The sequence below is a fragment of the Chironomus tepperi genome, unplaced genomic scaffold (assembly GCF_022539635.2).
Source record: "Chironomus tepperi strain 1889 unplaced genomic scaffold, CSIRO-AGI_Ctep_v1 contig_85, whole genome shotgun sequence".
Taxonomy (NCBI): domain Eukaryota; kingdom Metazoa; phylum Arthropoda; class Insecta; order Diptera; family Chironomidae; genus Chironomus; species Chironomus tepperi.
Genome location: NW_027226207.1, coordinates 9,904,868 through 9,927,870, shown reverse-complemented (window position 1 = coordinate 9,927,870; position 23,003 = coordinate 9,904,868). Strand labels below are relative to the sequence as shown.

The following is a 23,003-nucleotide window of genomic DNA, read 5'->3' as shown; positions in this document are numbered from 1 at the left end:
GACTGAGTTTTTAACACATTTTCTTCTCTTTTTTTTGTGAATATTATTTGCTCATAGTCTGGTCGTGTTGGATATAGATTTGTAGTTCTCATCGTCATCCTTTAAAATATTTTTGAACGATAGTTCCAAACAAATATCCCCATTGAAACTCATAAGCATGAAAACATAAAGCAGAGAAAATTTTCTTCATCAAAACCGAAAACAATTTTGTAACTTTTTGTAGTAGTTTGATGCGAAACTTTTCATCTTTTTACTCAGTTTTCCCCCTCATTTCAAAGTATGTCGCTATGAAACAAGCTAACTACATAGATTTTTGCTCTTTCTTTACATGAGAATGAGTTTGGATTAAAGTTCTGTAGATATTGGAAGTTGAGAAGAATTTTGGAAGTGGATTTTTGTACGCATTTTGGAAATTCCTATGGATTGTTATCAAATAAATGCTAGATTTACAAATTTTTAAGTGTTTTTCAAACAATTATTGATTTAACGGCTATTTCAAATTCAAATCTAGAAGTCACAAGAATTTTCTCTCACCTGGAAACTTTAATTCATTAAAAATGCTTGAATTCCTCAATAATTGACAGTTTTAATGCTGAACTTGATGAAATGTGAGTGAGCAAGCATAAATCTACCAAAATCACCCTAAAACTGAGTCTAATTAACAAGAATTTTGCGTAAATAATCTCTAAGCACATTGAAAATTGCGGAAAAATTAGAAGTAATTCTGTTTTCCATCTAAACGACAGATATTAATTGCGATTTTCAAATCAAACATAAAATTATGCTGCACCAAAACGTTCTAACCACTGCCGAAACGTCAATTTGAATAATGAATTCACACATATTTCCTATAAAAATCTGCACAAAACATATTCAAATATTATGCAAGAGAAATAGCGAGAAATGACTCAGTGATTTCATTTTTGCAGCTGTTTATGTAGAGTCAAACTAGCATACATACTTTGTCATTCAGCTTCTTGTTGTTATAATGACAAATCCAATGATTTCATGCACTCATATATTTCATCTGATGTGATGCATAGAAACAAACTTTTCAGTCTTTTTCAGTTCTAAATGATTATTTTTTCTTCTTCTTCTCTTTTTCTGCATTTCTGTTTCTATAGCATCAGCTATATCGCTATATATAGATCTAGAGGTAGAGAAGAGTCGGAAGATAAACGATAATTGGAAGTGATTTCACTTTAAAGCATTAAAAACACGAAAACGGGGAGAAAAATTGATTGTTATTTATGCACTTCCTTTTCATGTTTATTTCCCAAGTCAAACATGTCGAAAGAATTTCCATTTCTCTTAGTCAAGGTGACGAAAAGTCTTAGTCATTAAATTAGTAATTTTCAATATTTCATGACTAAATTAAAGCTAATAGCTGAGTAAGGTTGATTCATTTTAGATAATTTGTTTATTGGCTATTTTTAAGTGCTGACTCTAAATAATCAGCACTTAAGTCACGATTGAGAATTTCCTCTAAACGTCATTGTTTTGGTATTTTAAGCATCAATGTTGAATGATTTGTGATTGTTTTGATGTTGATGTTGCAATGTTTTGCTGGAGCAACTCAACATTCAACATTAGAATTGAAGAACAATAACAATAGATTTTGATGTCGGCAATTGCTTAAGAAGTAATTTATTAACATTTTGGTGGTGGGATGTTATTGATTGAAGTATGTCATCTCTCGTTCTATAAACAAAGTCTTAGACTGGTCAATTTGGATGATCCATTAACCTGCTTGATGTCAATCTTTTTACCTGAATTAAATATTCGGTTCAAAGTTAGTGGGCGAAGAATATTAATTCAGAGATATACTTTAATGCAGTGGTGGGCAACCTGTATGTCGTGGCATACTAGTGTGCTGTGGCATGCTAGTGTAGCGTAGCATACTAGTTTGACATGGCATATTAGTTTGGTGAAACATATTAGTGTCGTGTAACATGCTGGTGTGGCATGGCGTACTAGTGTGACGTGACATATTAGTGTGGCGTGGCAAACCCGTGTGGCATGGCATACTAGTGTAGCGTGACATACTAATGTGGCGAGGCATACTAGTGTGACGTGGTATACTAATGTGCCGCCAAAAACATGGTAATTGCCATGAATCGTATTCTGCATGCAATTTTAATCGAAGTTAACCTTCAATTGTGCCACGAAAACCAAAAGGTTGTCCACGACTGCTTTAATGAGATTCCTAACATTCAGGTCACATAATCCCAGAAATCTTGACCCAATTAACCTAAAAAACAATCAAAGCTCCTCAAAACACAATCTTCAGGAACTATCATGACAACTCTTTATAACAAATTAAACCGGAAATGATTCTCATCTCTCAGACGTCTTTTCCTTCCTTTCCTCTCTGATGTCGAATGTTAATTGCTTCATTTTCATAAATTCAGGTCCTTGTCAATGCCACCTCAATTTCCTTAATTAAGAAACGATATCTCTAATTGAATTAAAAAGTCATATCAGCATAAAAAATTGTAAATTCCATCCCAACTTTTATGTCTGTCATCTTATGTCGTATATAAAGATACTTACATCAGTGGGATTTACTTTGAAATCTCGAAAGAAATGCTCTTAAGCCTATTAAGATTGATCATAAAGCTCTTTATGCGGTTTTTATCATGGCAAAAAAAATGAATTTACATAATCCTAACGAGGAGGAATAGGAACAAAAAATAACACGTACGAAAATATTTTTTCAAGTGCTGAAGGTCTTGTCTCTCACTCACTCACTCTACTTGAAGCACTTGAGAAAAAAACAAGATTTATTCTTGTTAACAAACATGTATGAGAGTTAAGTGAAATATTTAAATACAATAAATAGGAGGAAGAAAAGAAGGCTCGAGGTCTCTAACCGTCCTAATTTCTCAGCTGAGGCTGAGAATTATTGCCAAATTAGAAAACAAAATAAAAAAGAGATTTTGTTTTTTTAAAAGGTGTTATTGACATGACAGCTGAACTAATTTGCAAACAACGCTTTATTGGAAGTGAGAGAATAAGTTAGAAAATTCAGTTTGGTGTAATTAAAGCGCAATTATGTTGTAACGGTTATTTGAGATTTAAATTATATTTTTTTTGGCATAGTTGAAGGCCCTTTTTTGTGAAAGTTCAGTCAAAGGGTGTGCAACTAGTTAAATTGTAAATTAATAGTTTTGCATCCTTTTTTAGTCTGTATTATTTTAAATAAAATGAATTCCAAAGAATAAACATCGTAGATTAATATTACAATCCGTATTAAAGCGCTTAAAGCTTCTAATTATACTAAAGCCTAACCAAAATTTTGAAGTTGAATATTCTTATGGAAAACTTTAAAAGTTTGTATTTAGATTCATTTCTTTGCATTTTTCTAAGTTTACAGCACAGAAAAGGATCAATCCTAATCGGATTTGTTAATCAAATGCCTAGTTCAAAGCAAATTTTGTCTCTAAATCTGTATAACTTTAGAAAAAGCTAATTTTAGAACTTTAAATTGAAAAATCCCTTTAAATTTCCTAAAGACCTAACCAGGATTCTTTGGTTGTGTACAATATCATTCAAGAGCTATACCTAGTTGGGAAATTTGCTATCTACATTTCTCTTATATATTTTTGTTTACCTTTTTTGAGCAAATTACTCATCAATGCACTTTATTGCATTTTCATTTCCATATTTTCTGTATCAAAACTATAAGGCAATTCATAAAAAGTACTTTTGAATGAATTAATAAGAAAATATGATGATGTTTACTCTTGCAAGGTTGAAGATCAAAAGAATAAACGTTTTCAAGTACAGAACTTTGAAATTGAAAGCAATGCAAATTTAAAACTTGATTTTCCAATTTAAGTTCAAATCTAAGTAAGTTTTGTATCCAAAAGACACAAAGTAAGCATTGCATTCTATCAAATTCATGTCTCAATGGATATCCTACATATGCCTACTAAATCGAACCTTTTGTATCGCCTAGGTTAGAAGCTAATCTATATACTTTCATAACAAGATTCCATACCAGACAGTCAAACAATCTCTCTTAAATCACAGATTACATCGAAAACATCTAAAATTGTCTCATTAACAGTTTCGGTTCTTTTCCTTGTCATCAATCATTAAAACATCTTTACGTCAAGTCAATTAGTTCTAAAAATAGTGTTAAAACGAATGAAGCATTAAAATTTAAAGTAAGAAAGCAAGTGGAATAGCCTCAAGAATATTCTAAATGTACATTTACGTATAATGGACAGAGAAAGAGGAAAAATTAAAAGCAGAGATGAAAAAATTAACAAGTGCTCTAATTTAATTCCAACTAAGACAATGACCTCATCAGATAAAACTAACATGATTATGTATTTCTCTTTTTTACTTTGTTTCATCCTTCCGCATACTATCTATCTATCTTTAATCACGACTTCTTTTTTTGTATGCAAATTAATTTAATTAAGAATCAGAATGATAGTTTCTTCTTTAGTTTCTGTCTCTTATTCTAGTTTTAATGCTTTCTTTGGCAGGGGTGGATTAAGGGGTCTCAAACTACGCGATTAGCACATGTTGAAACAATGTTAAATAACCCGAGGAACACAAAGTAGGTGAGAGAATCCAAATGGAATCCATATGAAGGTCTGACTCCTAATAGATCCCGAACAGGCTCCTAATAGACTTCGAACTCCATGTTGCTTCCAAATAGATCATCATGTCACCTAGATAAGGCTTCTCGAAACTGGAACAAGATCTATTCTAGGATTCCCCGCAGTCGAGTCATTGAAAAAAGTGACGATCAAGCAAACCTTAACCACAATTGTCAGCTCATACTCTTTGAGGTTAGGATTACACTAACTACTCTTGAGCTTATCATACTCAAACTTACCCCGAAGTCATCCACTGCTCTACCACATATTCTTTATCTATATTTGTACACAACTGTGCAACTACAATGAATTTGCCTTTTTTCTTCTCTCCTATCCATATCCACTATCAAGCAAAGTGCAATGAAACATGGAAAATTAAATTAATTAAATCCGCAGATGTTTCTCTATTAATTACGCTTCAATTTTAATTAATTTATGTGCACTTTCTGACATGATTGTCATACTCATATGTGCCATCACATAACTTGTCAATATATATGTCAGATACATAACCATTGAAAAGAGTATGAGCGGAAGTTGAGGCAAGTTGAACATACTGTCTTATTAATTTTTGGTTATTGTGAAATATGTGTGCATTAATAATTTATTTATTGGCTTCATTAGTTATGTACGAGTAACTTAATTAGTTGATAATGAGAAGAGGATGTTGGGAGGTATGATAATGGTAATTATTTAATTTAAAGAATTATTCATGAATATTTACCAATTTTCGTAGTTGAACTTCTTCAAATTAATTTCTTTTTATAGATGCATCGATTCATAAGGTCGTTCGGTATACATCCAGTTCATATACATACCTATATGTAATATCCAGTACAAAACGCATTAAAATCTACAACCTGATTTATTGTAATTTAAATTGACTTTTGATTTAAATGTGTCACAACTTTAAGTCACATGGGACCATGTGACACATCACATTAACGTCTCACACGTGAAGCACATTGTATACAATAACAAATTGATTAGGTTGTAAATTAGATCCTAAATTGAAGACAAATAAAGCAATTAAGATATTTCAAAGGAACTCAACGTGAACTACAAAAGCTCCAACATATGTAAAAACAACAAGTCAGACGAGAAAGCTCAGGAGTATCGTGCAATTGGAAATGAATAATTTCGAAGGAAATTCTGATTTTTGTGCTCTATTTAACAACAATGCATCGTTTGCACATGCTAAATCAAAGAGTATCCTTTCATTAGCTTATAATAGGTAATAGAAGTGCTGTACAACTCGATTTAAATGTTGCTTACAAAACATCCAGTGATGAAAGTAGCAGTCATCAACAATGATCTTCATAAATTTAAAATAGGAATTTAACCTATTTGAGATAAAGCTAGCAAGGACATTATCCATCGCTTTTCGTTGGCATCTATGGCAACGAGAATAATCAATTCCCATTTAACATATCCACCATAGAACATTCAACGGTTATTAATAATTTGAACTGAAATATAAAAGCATTTTTACATTTGAACTGAACTGAATTGAACTTATTAGTTTTTTGCAGTTTTCTAAATGGACGGGCCACTTTATCTGACTAACCTGACCGTAAAAAGTTTAATTCAACAATTGGAGGTATCTAAAAGTGTTAATATAATGTGTGACGAAGTATTCCATGTTCCTCTCAATCGTAAAAAAAAAGCAATAGCAAAAAATGCATCAAAACTTGGCAAAAAATATTTTATGAAACAGAATAACTTTGTTGCTTTAATTCTTTTTAATCAACTGATTTCGAATGCAAAGACTAGAAATGATCTATCATATGGATATGTATATAGAAGTGCTGTCTACTATGCACTTAAAATGTATGACGAATGTCTTCAAAACATCAAATTGTCGCGTGAAAACGGATATCCGGAAGATGTATGGCCACAAATAAATGACCGCGAAGAGAAATGCAAATTAATGTTAGAGGAACCAAGAAAAGAGAAATGTGATCCATGGAAGATCTTCAAGCTATCATATCCACCAAATAAGAAAGTTCCCTGGATCGCTGATTGTGTTGAAGTCTGGACAACAGAAAAGTATGGTCGAGGAATCTATGCTACGCGTGACTTAGTACCAGGAGATATAATCTCTATTGAGGATATTATAGTTAATTATTCATGCATCAATTATGAATATACTCATTGCTTTAATTGTTATAAAGCCAATGGACTAAACTTAATTCATTGTGATATTTCAGGTTAGTTTACAGTCACAACATCCAGTGATTTAAATTAATTTTGTTTCTGTTGATTATTTTAGGTCATATGATGTTCTGTTCACCTGCATGTAGAGATGATGTATACTGTAAAGCTATCAATATTGACACCATAGTGTCAGCTGATGTTAAAATTTTATCAGATATTGCAAAAGCATTTGGAGATTTAAAGAAATTTGACGACTTTATGCTGAATACAGACTTGACTGATCTAAACAAGACAATATTTGACTTCGATTTTAGTAATCCAAATGATCCCGACTATCAGAAAAATTTAATGATTTGTTTCCTGTCACTGTCTGCAAATGATCATGATCAAGATTTTGGCCACTGCAGTGACATCTTCAATTATGTGTCTAAAAAGGCTGCACAGAGGATCATAGACGTCTTTCGTTTAAATAGAAGGATGTCATACATTTTAGTTAATAAGAATGAATATTTGGAAGTTGGCTGTCATGTCTCACTGTTTGCAAGTTTGGCCAATCATTCATGCTTAAGTAATGCATACACTGTACTCGTTGACAATAAAATTGCTACTGTTATTCAACATCCAGTTAAAGCTGGCGAACAAATTTTCCTTAATTATACGTAAGTATTTTGGGAGGTTTAAGGCTTAAGGTTGATTATTTAAGTCAAGGACAAACCCTCTTGATCCTGGAATTAATTATCATAACTAATGGCACTCAAATATCTTACAGATTTGACTCAGCATCATCACAGGACTTGGATTATATACAAGAGGTGGGAATGTTTCAATGTGACTGTAACTTTTGTATTAAAAATAAAAGGCTGAATATGTGCTTAAAGAAGAAAATAACTCGCGCCATCAATATAGACGAGATAGACATGTTTCCTGTGGACGACTTAACAGATTATGATAAAATTAAAAAATATCTTGACGAAAAATGGAAAGCTTGCAAGAATCTTCAACCTAGACATCAGTATTATTCCTTTAAAGTATTGTATCCACTAGCTATGCTTGATTACATTGCTGGTAATTGTGCTTATCCGTTTTCAGTTTGATTGTGTTTTTACCTAGTTTTTATTATTTTTATGTTTAAGCCTAAATATTGTCCCAATTTTATAAATATATAACGTGAATGTGCCTTAAATAAAGGAATAAATGGATTAGATTTAAGAAATTTTTTTAGTTTCATTTCTTCCATGAATGCGAATAACGGTTTTCAAAAATTTGAATTCATTTCAGTTTTTACTCCAAAAGTTTAACGGATTTTCTAAAAATTTGCATTTTTTGCTCAATTTTAAATATTTTAACGGTTTTCAAAAATTTGAATTTTCATATAAATTTTCAAAAATTCAACGATTTTAAAAATTTTGAATTTCCAGAAATTTAATTCAATATTTCAAATTTAACGGACTTTTCCATTTTTTGAAACCTGAAAATTCTACAAAAAGTCGTTTAAAAAACAAAAATTCGGTAAATGTCTAAACTTTTTAATATTTATTGTGTATGTATACTATAGTTTATCATTATCCAAATATATTTTAAGGAGAAAAATCATAATTATTACTAAACAAATAAAAAATATTACTTGAAATATTTCAGTAGTGAATCTAAGCTTATTGTTGTATTCATTGTTTGTGCAGCATATTTTGCTATGTTGCACGGATTAAAATTGTTTAATTTAAGTGATTTTTGATCGTTTTCTGGCAATCGCGTCCTCGACAGCTTTCAATTGTTTCAATAATTCCTCGCGTCTTGATGATTTTAATTTTGCTGCTGCTGATGCCTTTTCGCTTGGCTTCTCCGCTGGCTTGTCATCTTCTTTTGCTGCTGGTTGCGGTGGTGGTGAAGCTCGCTTTTTTGTCATTTCAACTGGAATTAAGAAATTAATTTTTAATAACTCAGGTTTAAATTTTTAATCCGACGATTTAATTTAAATCCGAAGATTAACTCATACCTTTCTTGCCAGCTGGTTTCCTTTCTGATGCAAGCTTTTCACGTCGTTTCTTTCCTTTTGAGCTGCTTGTGCTCGATGAATATGATGAGTCTGATTCGGATCCACCTGATGATGATGAACTATCCCGCTTTTTACGCTGTCCTGAAACTGCTTTATTAATTGGAGATGCTTGCTTCTTTGCACGTTTAGGAATCGCAACAGGTGAAATCGCTTTCTTCGTAACTCTTGCACGAACTGGTGAATGACGACGTTTTAATGACGTACTTCTGGACTTCCTTTCAACCTTTCTTGGCGTTATACGTTCTCGGGAATTTTTAGAATCAAATCGACGTCGATGACTTGGAGTCGGAGACGAATCTGATGATGAATGTGATCTCGATCGACTTCTGCTTGAACTGCTTGATGAACTATAACTGCTATTACTGCTATATGATCGCTCACGTCCTTTTCTACCTTTACTATTTCCACCTCTTCCTGGTGATTTTTTCCTCATCCATGGATCATTCCAATCATCGCTTGCTTTTTCTACAATAACTTCACGTGTTGGACGATTTGGTCGTCTCTTGCCAATCTCTTCATCTTCATAATGAGGCATACGATGTGGTGGAAGTTCACGATATCTTGGCATTCGTCCATATTGATCTTCCTCAAAGTATGCAGCAGTTCGTGCGAATTTTGCTGGAGGACTGAACGGTTGACCGCCTCGCATTGGAGGTCCTCTCGGCAATTTCTCGAATGGTGGTGTATCCTATAAATAAAATAACATTAACAAATTGACGATAATTGATTATAAACACAAAACTTACGTCAGGTGATTCACGGACATAATAAGGATCTCGCTCAACTTCATCAGGCGGACCCGAAAGATTCATTTTCTTTTCATCAAAATCCATATCCTGTTCCTTTCTTTTATTAGCCTTTCTCATCATTTCTTTAGCTGTCCTTAAGCCACGTTCCCAAGCTGATTCATTATCATTAGTTGGCGGTATTGGTGGTCTTGCAGAACCTCCAAAATGAGGCGGAATGTGTGGAGGATGATGAATTGGCCGTTCAGTACGATAATCATATGAAGGCATCATTCCCATATTAGCCTGAGGAACTGGAATTGGACGTACAAGATCAAACATTGTATAATTTCCTTTGTCCGTTGTTCCAGGATGTAAGAATCGACAGCTCATTCCCCATGTACATTGACCGCGTGTAAAGAAGCGACAAACTGCTTTCGGTTCCGATTCTTCTGGACGCTTTTCATCGCCATCAGTAACTTCACCATCTTCTAGTTCCTCTCCACTTTCAATTTCTCTATCAGATTTATGTTCACCATCTTCCTTAACGGATCCATTTCCACTATCTTTAGATTCTTGTGGAGCTTGTTGTTGTTGCTGTTGTGGCTGCTTCTTTACAGATTCTGAGCTCTCTTTAACTTCATCGTCCTCAAAATCTAATTCATCTTCGTCATTTTTCATATCAATTTCATTTGTTGACCCATTTTGACGTTTATTCTGTAACTTTTGACGTAAATCAGTGTATTCAGGCGATGGAGGTCCATTGCTACTCTCTAAATCACTAATATCACTCAAGTCTTCGTGACTTATATCTTTCTTGTTATTCTTATTCGATTCCTCATCGTCCATATCCGATAATTCTAGCTCTTCTTCTTCATCCTGTCCATCTTTTGATTGCTCTTGTTCATTGCTCTTTTCATGAACTGGCGATGGTGATTTATTTCCTTGATTACTATCATCTTGTCTACCCTGGAAGGAATTACTGTCTTGTGACAACGATCCTGATCGTTCATCATGATGCTGTACGCCAATTTGTTCTGGCTGATCATTTGATTCATTTTCATTATCATTTTGTGGTGGACTTGCTGGACCGTTTGATGACGAATTCGATGATCCAGATGAATTGGACGAACGAGAATCATCGTCGCTTTCCATTTTTTACAGATCTAAAAAGGTTTCAAAAAGTAAAAAGTTAGAATTAAATTTTATATAATTAATTAATGCTATAACTCTGCTGGATGTTGATATTTATATTTTACTTTACTTCCCCATACAAATTGATATGTAGTAATATGAATAATTATTTATTTAAGATGAGAAAATTACATTTTAAGGTTGATTTTTTTTTCTGCTGTTATTTTATGTATCAGCAAAAAATTAATTATATGATAATTTTTATCGGAAAGTTTTAATCCTTCTTGTTGTTTAAAGATTCTTACCTTCTTACCCATTATATGTAGCATTTTTTTTTATATTTATTTTTATTTCTTATTGAACTACTTAAATATCATATGGAATGGAATTTAACTAATTTCATTCCAATATTTATTTCACTATAAACTTATTTATACTGTTTATTAAGATACTTTTTGAACTTGGGGGACAATTAATTAATTAATATATATTTTTATACATCACAAAAACTTCTTGTTTAACGTAATTAATAATTTTGTGTTCTCGACATTTTTCTTTTTCATTTTTTTTTTTAATATTTCATTACCAAATTTTTCTTCATTTTTTTCACTCACAATTTATGATATTAAATCAATTAGATTTTTACAGTACTTGAAGTTAAATGAAATCTTACCTCCGTTAACTATAAATATATGATGAATTAAGCTATTTCTGAAGCGTATTTAATCGTTTAAAACGCGAAATTAAAATGATGCATAAAAAATTCTTTTTTTCAATGCGCTTCGATCTCGTCTAAAAAAACCGTCGAAACTTTTTTATACCAAATTTTTTTAATGTTTATTTACATAAATTTCACAAACTTTAATTTAATAAACTATGAAGGCAGTAATTCAACGTGTTACGAATGCAAGAGTACTGGTTAATGGCGAAGTGATCTCAGAAATTGGAAAAGGACTTTGTGTGCTTATTGGAATATGCAATAATGATACAGAAGAAGATCTCAAGTATATGTAAGTTAATTTCTACACTAATTAATGAGTTTTTCAATGGGGAAAGTTGTTCTTTCTATGTGATTTGGCTTATTATCATTAACTTTTTAATTACCACCTAGAAATTTTTGTTAATTCATTAAAATTTGCCATTGATCAAGTCAACATTTAATTAAGCCGGAATTTGGACATAGAGACCACATGGAGTCCAAAACTTTATATCCAGTTAACATACCTCTTCTATCATCTCCTAAACTAAATATCTCATATACCCTTTAAAGCTAAATTCATAAAAAAATTTCATATTTCAGATCCAGAAAGATCCTAAACACAAGGCTATTCGAAGAAAATGGCAAGAGATGGATGAAAAGTGTCAAAGACATGAATTATGAAATTCTTTGTATCTCTCAATTTACACTGTACTACAGGCTGAAAGGAAATAAGCCAGATTTTCATCATGCGATGGGTGGAGAGAGGGCTAAAGAAATGTATGATCAGCTTTTAGCAACTCTAGGCAAGGATCACAATCCTGACAAAATTAAAGACGGCGTATTTGGAGCTATGATGAATGTTCAGATCTTCAATGATGGACCTGTAACGATAGAAATTGAGAGTCCAGTTAAGGCTGTTAAATTAGATGATAAGGAAGCTGAAAGTTCTAATTCATGATGCTTAAAAATATAATAAATTATTAAATTAATTAAATTGCATACCCAGAAACGATAAGACCGGGAATTACCGACAGAGACGAAAGCTACGATCATTTAAAAATGTTACATTGTCGATTACCAGCACATTTCAGTTTTTAAGGTGACAAATAAGAATTGAGTCAATATAGGAACAGCTGTTTCCATGAGTTAATCATTGAGTATGATGAGTAGGAGTGAATCTATTAAAAATTAAATTAATCTCCAAATTTACATAGAAATTTAACGGATATGCAAAATTTAAATTTCTAACGGCATTGTAAATTTTTAAATGAACTGAGTTGAACTCAACACAGATTACTGAACAGATCGACTAGAAATCTTCAAAAATATTCATAATTCATGTATTTCACGACGAATTACAGCATTCTTATGCATTGATTTATAAAGACCCACAAGTGCTGCCCCAAATACCCTCAATCTATGCCAGCATGACAATCAAAATTCAACATTATTCGACAAAAACCATAAATCGTCTAAAAAAATATTTCAAATTTTTCAATGCTAAAATTAACGGATATTTCACTTTCCATCCATTTCTTATTACCCAATTTTCCCAGACAATATAGCATTTGGATAATAAAGCAAGTCCCTTAGCAGTGAAAAAAGAAAATTTTTGCTAAAGCTTTTAGATGATTAAAAAGTGAATTTGAATAAAGAATTTATTAAAATAAAATAATAAAAAAATATTAAGGATAAATTAACAAAATAATTCCAAGTGCAATAATGAGCGTCGTTCAAAAGCAAATTAACGTCTCGGATGAAATAGATAACGTTTGTGAAGATTTAGAGCTTAAATTAAAAAATTCAATAACACCTGAAGATGTTCTTAAACTAACAAAAATTACTGATGGATTTTTGTGCTCTAACAATAATGAATATCAAATTGAATTTACGCGATTTAAGATACGTGATTTAGAAACGGATACTGTGCTATTTGACATCAGTAAAGATCCAAATGTATCCGAAAATAATGATACAACAGATGATAAACAGCAAGAAACATCGGAAGATTCTGGTCGATTTGTTCGTTATCTATTCTCATCGTCATTCCTTAAATTGAAGCATGTTGGAGCAACGTAAGTAAACGGGATATTATTGCCATTAAGTTAGTTTTAATTGACACTTTGTAATAATTTTTCGTGTGTTAGCGACCGAGTGAAAATCGATAAAAATTCTAAATTACTATCCTCTATGTAGTCACACAAAACACAAAGGATATACGAGAGAAAAAAATATGTTTGTTGGGTTGCGTGGGGTTGTTTTTGTAGCCTTTATTTGGAGTGGGTGATCGAGAAAAAGTACAGTAAGAGTTATGATAGTTTTGATGCATTTTTGAGGGGAGACTTGAGCGCAGTTCTTGTGGGTTGGTCTATGTTGTCAATTTTGAGTCTAATCTTACTTGCTCTTACTTCTCCAATCTCGAATTCAGATCATTTCAATTTTAATCCTAGGATTTATTTAATCCCAAGATTAATCCTAGGATTTATTTAAGTCCAACTAAATTGAAAATTAATCTTAATTTCAAATAAGATTCTCCAATTCCATTCAACCTCTGGATCACCGCCAAACTGTTCATCCGCACCCCAAACTGACCTTATTCATTATTCACATAAGAAAGCTTTCATGTCAGCTGTTCAAAATTGATATTCCGAGAACTAAATATTTCTGATCTTATTCAAATGCAAATAGATTGTATTAATATAATTATATTTATTGAGATAATAACTTTTTATTGCATTTCATATCGTGACTTATTAGACTTTTCGGCTGTCAGTCCATTTGTCTTCAAATAAGCAATTTTCAATTGGATTATTTATCACGAAAAAACATTTAGATCATGAAAATATTATTATTGTTATGCAAGGTTTGACTGTAATTTATGGACAACTCGCTTTTTTTGGCGTGAGACAATAATAGAAGAATTACTTTGTTCACGAATGAGAGAGACTGTATAGACTGTAAATGGAATTTCCCTTATTCACGATAACGGCTAAGTTTTTTATGGCACTTAATTTTGTTGGTCTGTAAAGTTTTTGACACTGTTTAATTTAATTTATGGCTGCAAATGGCGGTGTAGGGAAAAGGATTGGAATTGAATTTTTAAATGATACTTTCATGGTTTGCTAAGATTTAAAATGCAACGGATTTTTGAGATTGAATCAGACTTTGAGCTTTGTTTAACGGTTTTGTTGTCTTCAAAATCCTAATTGTTATGCTGAATTCAAGTTTTTAACGGTTTTGTAGAATTCAAGTTTCTAACACTGTTTAAGAATTTCAAAATCTGTAACGGTTTTGTAGAATTTCATGGTTTGCAAGTTTCAACGGTTTTAGAATTCAAATTTCTAACGGTTTTGTAGAATTCAAGTTTTTAACGGTTTTGTAGAATTCAAGTTTTTAACGGTTTTGTAGAATTCAAGTTTCTAACGGTATTGTAGAATTCAAGTTTCCAACGGTTTTGTAGAATTTAAATTCAAATTTTTAACGTTTTGTAGAATTAAAATTGAGCTAAATGTTGATATTTTTAAATTTTAACGGGTTTGTAGAACAAATACCTTTAATTACAATTCCAAGTAAATTACGTTACATGACCAACACAATCATTTCTCATACCACATCCTTCGTTTTATTATAATTGATTACAAAAGAAATACAAATTGATTTTTCTTCAACTTATTATCTCTCATTAAGTAATTCTCTAATAATTTTCCTTCTTCATGTTCATCTCTAATTTATTTGTTTCTATTCTTTTTCCATTTAATTTAATTTCAGAGTGGAATTTCAAGTAGGCAACAAGGATGTGAAAAACTTTCGAATGATTGAGCGACACTTTTTCAAGGAAAATTTACTTAAAACATTTGATTTTAATTTTGGATATTGCATACCAAATTCAAGGAACACATGCGAGCACATTTATGAGTTTCCAACTCTACCGCAAGATCTCATCGACCAAATGATTGCAAATCCTTTTGAAACGAGAAGTGACTCATTTTATTTTGTTGATAATAAACTTGTTTTGCACAACAAAGCTGACTATTCATACAATGGTTAAGCACGTATCAAGGCGTCGATTACTTTCTCTAATGAAGTAACAAAATTATATCTTTTATCATTCCTCTATTGAGCATTATTACTATTATAAGATGAAACGTGTTAAAAAATTTAGATGTCATCGATTGTGGATGACTGCGGTGCATTTTTGCTGAATTAATTGATTTTTAACAGCTTTTTTGAATTTCAAATGAGAATTTATAATTTAACGTATTTTAAAAATTTGAATGAACTGAAATGAAATGAAGTATTACTGAACAGCTTTATGATCAAATTTGAAATAACGCTTTAATTATATAAATTATTTATCTACACACGCAACACGCTACGAGACATTTTATAAAGCTCCAAAACTCAAATCAACATCGAAATAAAAAAAAGCTAATTTTAATTTTCCACTCAAATGTCTTATGGATCTATCGAAACTCATGTTAAAATTGATTGGAAATTGATACAACAAAGCTATTTATTAAAATTGGATAATTGGAAAAGCAGCTACAGAAATAAGGAAAACAAAACATGTCAGTTGACTTGTCTGACTTTGACTTATTGTATGACCAAATTTTATTAATTTGATATGACAATTGACTGAATTGAATACGATTGACTAGAGGTAGTCAGCAATGTTATCTAGGCAACTAATATGATTAACAGACAGACATTTCATATTGTCAACTGATATAATTGTCAAAATATTCAAAACTGGAATTTAACGGTCGAAAAAAAATTGAAAATCAATTTTGACTGTTGACTGTTGTACGGTTTTGATGATTTCAAAATCAATTTGACAGTTAAATCTATAAGAATGGTTGAAAACGACCAAAGCTCAATTTTCAACTGTTGTATGGTTTTGATAATTTTAAAATAAAATAAACCGTTAGAATTTTAAATTTCTAAAAAGGTGAATTAAACAATAAATGACTTAATTAAACGATTTTCAAACATCCCGTAAGTTAATATAGATCCCTAAAAACACCAAAAAAATTAACTCAGCAAAAATGCGCCACAAAAAAAGTTTTATTAAGCAAGTTCCTTTAAACTTAATTTGCACTTTTTGAGTGTGAGTGCATTGTCATGTAATCCTTTCTCTTATACATTTTCACTTTTAAATTAAAACAAAAAATCCCCCGCCCCCAATTTTTCTATTTTCGTACCAAAGAATGAAACTAAAAAAAAAGAACAAAAAAATATATGTGATTGCAAAAATCCTTTATTTAAAATTTTTTTAAATTTTTTTCATTTATTTGTGCAAAACTTACATAAGTAAAAGCCTTAAATGTCGTTAGCTGTAATTGTTTTTAATCTCCTTCTTATAAGGATAAATAAATAAATTTAAAAAGATACATGACTTATCTCTAAAGAGATTTAAGAAAATATATCATTTAGAATGATTGGCTTTCCCTTATAAATAATTAAATGAACGGAAAACAAAGAATTTACAGTAGAAAAAAGTTTTTTTTTAATTAAATTTTTGAGCTTTTTTTTATTGTTTGATTTTCAAAGAATTTCTTTTTTTCATTAGTGACTTCAACGATTTATTGAAAAAAATATAGATATAAAAGAGCAAAGGACAAAGTTTCAAAAATAAAAAAAAAAAAATATGTATTCATTCATACATAAAAAATCGATTATTACGTTTGAAAAAAGCAAAAAAAATAATATTAAATTAAAGAGATTTAAGAAGGAGGTGATTTTGATTGAGGAATCTGTGGCTGGAATATTTATAATTTGTGCATTTTTTGCTATTTTATTGCAAGTTCATAATGTTATGAAAGCTTTTAGCTTGAGGATTGTTAAATTTTTAAGAATTTAGCTTTTAACGGTTTTGTAAAATTTAAAATTTGTCAAACTATTTCAGAATTTTAACGATTTTAAAAAGAATATTAGTTTAACGGTTTTGTAGAATTTGAATCTTTAAAAATATCTAATTCAGAATTTAACGGTTTTGTAGAATTTAAATATTTCCAAATTAATTCGGAATTTAACGGTCGTGTAGAATTTGAATTTTTTTATAAATTTAACGGTCTTGTAGAATTTGAATATTTTACAAATTTAAATTTTACAAAACCGTTAATTTGAAATTTTAAATATTAAACCTTACAAATGTTTTTTAAACTAATGCAATATTCTAAAGGAAAGTTGCTGAACTAATGCTTTAAAGCTTCTCAATTTCTGCTTGAAAACCCTATAAATTACTTTTTAAGCATTTTAAAAAATTTCAAATGTTTTCAGTAGTCTAAAATGAGGTAAAAATCTTATTAATCAACTATTTTTGTAATTGAATTTCAATAAAATGTTGAACCCCAAAATAGCCAGTTGTAAAAGTTTGAGCAACAATATAAAAGTCTTAAATTACACGCCATAATAAAATATCCAAAAATAGCAACATAGCGGACTTCGTCTGCTACACCCGACATTTCCTGTCAAAACACTGTAAATGATATTCAGCATAAATCACAGACTACCCCATTATTTAATCAAATAATAATAAAAAAAATATGCAGGGTGAATAACTGAATTAATTTCCAGCACACCTCAATCAATCTCGTCTCCATAAGTACATATAACGACATAGCGATACAAAACAAGTTAATAGATTTAAAAAAACAAAAAAATATTGCAGGCTTATAGTTGAATCAAAAATAAAAAAAAAGTTAAAATTACAAAACTAATAACTAAACAGCATAAATGATGAAGAAAATGTTTTCATATCTGCTACTGAGTTCTATCAATGTGTTCATCACTTATGTGAAGATAATGTTTTTAAAAAACAAAAAAAATAATTAAAATAACTACAAGAAACAAGAGTTGCAAAATAGGCATCTGGCATAGGCAAAAACCGTACAAAGTTTTGATAATTTGTACAAATTCTTGAAAATTTGTACAAAACCATACAAATTATCAAGAATTTGTACGGTTTTTCTTACAAAACTATACAAATTATCAAGAATTTTTACGGTTTTTGTCTGTAACAGGTGGCAACTCTGCAAGAAACAAGACATAAATTCTGGAAAATACAAAAAAGTAGATACAGAAAAAAAAATAGTACTTAATTCCGCCCATTTAATTAAAATACTGAACTTATTTAACTTAATGAGTCTCATTGTTAATTTATGTTACAAATTAATTTAAATAGAAAACAAATCTGTATTATTTGCAATGATTTTTTGCACGATTCATGTATTATTTAACTGTATTATTATTTCATAGAAATTGTAGATTTATGCAAAGTTGTTTGTGATTACCAAAAAAAAAAAAAGTTTCTGCAAAAAATGATGTGAGCTTTCTGAAAGCCAATTTTGATGAAATAAAATTTAATAAATGTTTTAAGTGGAAATTGTTTTGTGTTTTATTGGAATCTAGAATTGGTGATTTAAAAGTAAGAATTTGACAAATTTAACGGACTTTTTCTTCAATTAAAGCTTATTTTACTCTCAAATCAATGTCACGTGGTCAAATTTATCTAACGGTCTTTTTCAAAAATGTCAAAACCATACAATTTCATAAAATCATTTGCAAGGTTTTCATAAAATCATTGCAAGGTGAGTTGCAATGAATCATATTATTTAGCTACATTCATTTTCGATCGGCACCACGACGACGAGGTGGCAGTGAACTTAGATGCCACTTGAATTATCTCAATCACTTCACACTTGTTAAGTCCTTCAAAAATTATTAAGAAACTTTGAAAAATAACGAATTTCTAAAATTTTGAATCTTTAACGGCAATTTTGAATTTGAATTTTGATATGGAATTGTATGGTTTTAGACGAAATAATTTTTTCCCATTTCGTCCATTTTTTCATTTCTTCATTTCTATTATAATTAAACATTCTCATTCATTCAAATCACAATTTTCTAACCCCTACTATCAAAATTATCAATACACATCAACCAGTGTGTGAATATATCACTTATTCAATCATTTTAGACATTTTCTCAAATTAGACCAAATTGAAAATCAAAACAAACTCATCAAAAAAATTAAAAATTTCTTAGTTAAACTATTTAATTCAAGTTATTTAAACATATTAAAATGTTAATAAGATTAGTGACAAGTAATTTACCATTCCATCATCTAAAATCATCGAGTATTTTTAGTAATCCATCAATAGTTCGTGAAAATTTAAAAGATATTTTTAAATACTCAAAAAATAGCATAAAAGAAAATTTATTTATAAAGAATCGGCAGACTAAAATACCACGTTTGACCTTCGCACTTGGCTTTCTCGGTACTTCCGTCTTAATTAAAAATAAATTGAAAGTAGTTAAATGTGACACGAGAGTTGCGGAACTAAAAATCAATAAAGAAATTAAATTTGAATGGAAGTTGTTCTGGAGCTACTTATCAAAACATATCATAAAGCTACTGGGTGCTATTGCTGCTGCTCTAGCTGTTGCATATCTTAATATTAGTATTCCTTCGTTGCTTGGTGAATTAATCAACACACTGTCTAAGTATGCTGGAGATATGCATGGAACTGCTAAGGACTTCCTCAATGTAAGTGAATCTATGACCTGAATTGTCTATATCCAACTCAACTGGATCATTGTGTAATATATTGATCAATCATAATTCATTTCAGGACGCAAAGGAACCAGCATTCAAGCTCATATCATCATATTTTGCACAATCAGCCTTTACATTCATCTACATCTACTTACTATCAAACATTGGAGAACAGATGGCAATGGAGATCAGACGAGATTTATTTCAAAACATTTTAATGCAGGACATTGAATTTTTTGACAAGAACAGAAGCGGTGAACTTGTCAACAGAATATCCACAGATGTCCAGGACTTCAAGTCAAGCTTCAAGCAAACAATATCACAAGGATTACGATCAGTTGCACAGCTTATTGGCGGTTCCATAAGTTTGTTCTTAATATCAAGTCAACTTGCTTGTATAGCTTTAGTGTCGATTCCGTCAGCAATTCTTATTGGATCAATATTAGGAAGGAAATTGAGGGAACTAAGCAAAAAATCACAAGCTCAAAATGAGAAGGCAACAAGTGTCTGTGCTGAAGCTTTAGGAAATATTCGTACTGTCAAGTCATGTGCAGCAGAACATATCGAATTAATGTTTTTCGAGCAGGAAGTCGAGGAATCAAAGGCTTTATCACAAAATCTTGGAGTTGGCATCGCCATGTTTCAAGCCTTGACCAACATGTTCCTTAATTGCATGGTTTTAGGGACATTATACTTTGGTGGACATTTGATGAGCAGCAACTCAATTTCAGCTGGTGAATTGATGGCTTTCCTAGTTGCATCCCAGAATATCCAACGGTCATTAGCTCAAGGATCAATTTTAATGGGAAATGTAATTCGTGGATTAACAGCAGGTGCACGCGTATTTGAATACATGATTGTCGAGCCAAAAATTGACTTGATTTCAGGCAGAGTCATCGACGATAATGACTTGAGAGGCGAAATTCGATTTGAAAATGTCAATTTTTCATATCCATCACGTCCAGATCAAGCTGTATTGAAAGACTTTAGCTTAACATTAAAATCAGGTCAGACAGTCGCATTGGTCGGCATGTCTGGATCTGGTAAAAGTACAGTCGCTCAGCTATTAGAAAGATTTTATGAACCGTCCAGTGGTGCTATTTATTTAGATGATATTAAATTAAGTGAGCTATCTCCATTATGGCTTAGAAATGATGTCATTGGATATATTGATCAACAACCCATACTATTTGCATGCTCAATCTTAGACAACATCCGTTATGGACGTGAAAATGCCACTGTCGATGAAATTATTGAAGTATCAAAGAAGTCACAGTCACATGACTTTATTGAGAAACTTCCAGACAAATATGCTACACAAGTAGGCGAGAGAGGTGCTCAATTGTCAGGTGGACAGCGCCAAAGAGTATCAATCGCTCGTGCTTTGATTAAGGAACCAATTGTGTTAATTCTTGATGAAGCCACATCAGCACTAGATTCAAATAGTGAAGCTGAAGTTCAAAAAGCTCTCGATTGTGCAATTGTTAATCGCACGACATTGATCATCGCTCATAGGCTGTCAACCATTAAGAATGCTGACTTGATTGTACTTGTTGATAATGGAAGGATTAAAGAGAAAGGCACACATGATGAGTTGATGAAGAAGAAGGGACTTTACTATGACTTAGTAAGGCAGCAAGAGAGGAAGGATAATGATGATCGATCTCATGGTTAAATGGCATGTTGGTGGGAATTAAGAATGGCATAGCTAGGTATTGAATGGTAATCCTATGATTTAACTTAGGGACGTAAGAACTAGTCACAAATTAGTGGAAAGTCATCAACAAATTATAGTCTAAGCTGCACATACAGTTTCAAATCATAGCACACTATGATTCAGAGTTGCAAAACAGGTGCCTGTGACAGGCGAAAACCGTACAAATTCTTGATAATTTGTATGGTTTTGTAAGAAAAACCATATAAATATGGCCAAGAATTTGTACGGTTTTTGCCTGTCACAGGCACCTGCTTTGCAACTCTGCTATGATTATGGCTGTAGAGGCAAACCTGCCCCATTCTATACACCATACTAGTATGTCATGGCTTTTCTATTAATTCCAACAGTTATTTGACCATTTTCCATCAACATCCATCAAAGAAATTCCTGTGAATCACCTAAAAAATCCCAAAAAAAAAGTCATAAAATCAATTTCTTTTTCTTAGAAAAAACGGAACTAAATTTATACATAAAATTTTTTAATGTACATAATACAAACACGAATTAAGACAAAAATTTATGATTAAAAAAGCTTTAAATTCTAATTCTAAATACTTTTTTTGTGCAATCCATAACTCCTTATAGCTGAATCTATTGCAAACTCTTCAAGTGAACTATTCTGACTGAGATTTAAGTGCGATGAAGGTAAAAGATTCTCAAAACTGTCTGATGAACTTTCTTCTTCATCCTCCTCATCATCAAGTAGTGATGGCTTCTTTAATCCAATTGTATTAATTGCTTGATTTATTGCTTGATCTTCTAATCGTCTATGCTGCATATGGCCTTGATTATTTTGTCGCTGAGTTATTTGTTCTCTTGTGGATTCCAAAAATCTATGACGTCAATGGAAAGTGAAATCTTTTTACTTTCTACGAAATAAATTTGATATTAATTATGAATTTTGGCACTTACGAATTTATAAAGTTATCATCTATACACTCCTCAATTTGTCGATTCTGCCAGATTTTGAACTCAATGGGGGATGGAATTTGTGCAATTTGATGCATATTAGGTAAAACAATTTCATTGAATCTCATTCGTTTCGCTTCCATTTTGTGATTTTGTTTGACTTATGGCGATAATCTTACACTAGGAATTAATATTTATTTTATTATAGTACAACTTTCGCTTTTTAAGGACTTTACTTTGAATTATCAAAATAAAACTTCTATGTCGACTTATTATATTATGTTATTGAGCACTTCAATCAGACAAGGTGTTGTTTTGAGTCGCCAGTTTGTCTGGTATGACGGGAATTGTACGTGACTTCTACAAAATATTCAATAATTATTCTTAATATTGAATAATTTGGAATTTGTTTATTAATTAGAGCTTCTTAAAAGA

The 23,003-nt window shown here is 31.1% G+C and overlaps 5 protein-coding genes and 1 long non-coding RNA gene across 9 annotated transcripts; 4 read left to right on the top strand and 2 right to left on the bottom strand.

Annotated features, from left to right (window-relative positions):
• The first annotated feature begins 6,163 nt into the window (after positions 1-6,163).
• LOC139086484 (SET and MYND domain-containing protein DDB_G0273589-like) lies at positions 6,164-7,945 on the top strand. The gene is made up of 3 exons (XM_070634947.1): positions 6,164-6,826; positions 6,889-7,432; positions 7,543-7,945. The coding sequence occupies exons 1-3, from the start codon at positions 6,238-6,240 to the stop codon at positions 7,865-7,867; spliced, it is 1,458 nt and encodes a 485-aa protein (XP_070491048.1). The 5' UTR covers positions 6,164-6,237; the 3' UTR covers positions 7,868-7,945.
• Positions 7,946-8,283: 338 nt separating this feature from the next.
• Positions 8,284-11,477, bottom strand: LOC139086277 (zinc finger CCCH domain-containing protein 18). Of its 2 annotated transcripts, none has more exons than XM_070634681.1 (4): positions 11,359-11,477; positions 9,573-10,717; positions 8,767-9,514; positions 8,284-8,681 (listed from the first exon to the last, which is right to left on the bottom strand). In XM_070634681.1, exons 2-4 carry the CDS (start codon positions 10,704-10,706, stop codon positions 8,491-8,493), a joined length of 2,073 nt encoding a protein of 690 aa, XP_070490782.1. In that variant the 5' UTR covers positions 10,707-10,717; positions 11,359-11,477; the 3' UTR covers positions 8,284-8,490. The 2 variants fall into 2 exon arrangements, with proteins under 2 accessions (XP_070490782.1, XP_070490783.1); XM_070634682.1 differs by lacking the exon at positions 11,359-11,477 and adding an exon at positions 10,991-11,275.
• A 48-nt stretch (positions 11,478-11,525) lies between these two features.
• On the top strand, positions 11,526-12,379 carry Dtd (D-aminoacyl-tRNA deacylase). Its single transcript, XM_070634946.1, has 2 exons — positions 11,526-11,695; positions 11,986-12,379. The coding sequence occupies exons 1-2, from the start codon at positions 11,562-11,564 to the stop codon at positions 12,341-12,343; spliced, it is 492 nt and encodes a 163-aa protein (XP_070491047.1). The 5' UTR covers positions 11,526-11,561; the 3' UTR covers positions 12,344-12,379.
• A 65-nt stretch (positions 12,380-12,444) lies between these two features.
• On the top strand, positions 12,445-16,869 carry unc-119 (unc-119 lipid binding chaperone). The gene is made up of 2 exons (XM_070634945.1): positions 12,445-13,460; positions 15,154-16,869. Exons 1-2 carry the CDS (start codon positions 13,108-13,110, stop codon positions 15,431-15,433), a joined length of 633 nt encoding a protein of 210 aa, XP_070491046.1. The 5' UTR covers positions 12,445-13,107; the 3' UTR covers positions 15,434-16,869.
• Positions 16,870-19,400: 2,531 nt separating this feature from the next.
• Positions 19,401-22,497, top strand: LOC139086336 (mitochondrial potassium channel ATP-binding subunit). Of its 2 annotated transcripts, XM_070634756.1 has the most exons (3): positions 19,401-19,933; positions 20,019-21,664; positions 22,007-22,497. In XM_070634756.1, exons 1-2 carry the CDS (start codon positions 19,469-19,471, stop codon positions 21,615-21,617), a joined length of 2,064 nt encoding a protein of 687 aa, XP_070490857.1. In that variant the 5' UTR covers positions 19,401-19,468; the 3' UTR covers positions 21,618-21,664; positions 22,007-22,497. The 2 variants fall into 2 exon arrangements, with proteins under 2 accessions (XP_070490857.1, XP_070490856.1); XM_070634755.1 differs by lacking the exon at positions 22,007-22,497 and having other exon boundaries at positions 20,019-21,854.
• Positions 21,966-22,950, bottom strand: LOC139086337 (uncharacterized). 2 transcript variants are annotated; one of them, XR_011544001.1, is made up of 3 exons: positions 22,572-22,882; positions 22,215-22,492; positions 21,966-22,057 (listed from the first exon to the last, which is right to left on the bottom strand). It is a non-coding gene; the product is annotated as an uncharacterized lncRNA (long non-coding RNA). The 2 variants fall into 2 exon arrangements; XR_011544000.1 differs by lacking the exon at positions 21,966-22,057 and having other exon boundaries at positions 22,088-22,492; positions 22,572-22,950.
• Positions 22,951-23,003: the final 53 nt, after the last annotated feature.

Coding starts and splice junctions, on each gene's coding strand:
- LOC139086484 (XM_070634947.1), top strand. CDS start 6,238: ATGTGTGACGAAGTATTCCATGTTCCTCTCAATCGTAAAAAAAAAGCA. Junction 6,827..6,888: donor AATTCATTGTGATATTTCAG/GTTAGTTTACAG, acceptor TGATTATTTTAG/GTCATATGATGTTCTGTTCA. Junction 7,433..7,542: donor CAAATTTTCCTTAATTATAC/GTAAGTATTTTG, acceptor AATATCTTACAG/ATTTGACTCAGCATCATCAC.
- LOC139086277 (XM_070634681.1), bottom strand. CDS start 10,706: ATGGAAAGCGACGATGATTCTCGTTCGTCCAATTCATCTGGATCATCG. Junction 9,515..9,572: donor ATGTCCGTGAATCACCTGAC/GTAAGTTTTGTG, acceptor TTTTATTTATAG/GATACACCACCATTCGAGAA. Junction 8,682..8,766: donor GAAACCAGCTGGCAAGAAAG/GTATGAGTTAAT, acceptor TCTTAATTCCAG/TTGAAATGACAAAAAAGCGA.
- Dtd (XM_070634946.1), top strand. CDS start 11,562: ATGAAGGCAGTAATTCAACGTGTTACGAATGCAAGAGTACTGGTTAAT. Junction 11,696..11,985: donor GAAGAAGATCTCAAGTATAT/GTAAGTTAATTT, acceptor TTCATATTTCAG/ATCCAGAAAGATCCTAAACA.
- unc-119 (XM_070634945.1), top strand. CDS start 13,108: ATGAGCGTCGTTCAAAAGCAAATTAACGTCTCGGATGAAATAGATAAC. Junction 13,461..15,153: donor TTGAAGCATGTTGGAGCAAC/GTAAGTAAACGG, acceptor ATTTAATTTCAG/AGTGGAATTTCAAGTAGGCA.
- LOC139086336 (XM_070634756.1), top strand. CDS start 19,469: ATGTTAATAAGATTAGTGACAAGTAATTTACCATTCCATCATCTAAAA. Junction 19,934..20,018: donor CTGCTAAGGACTTCCTCAAT/GTAAGTGAATCT, acceptor AATTCATTTCAG/GACGCAAAGGAACCAGCATT.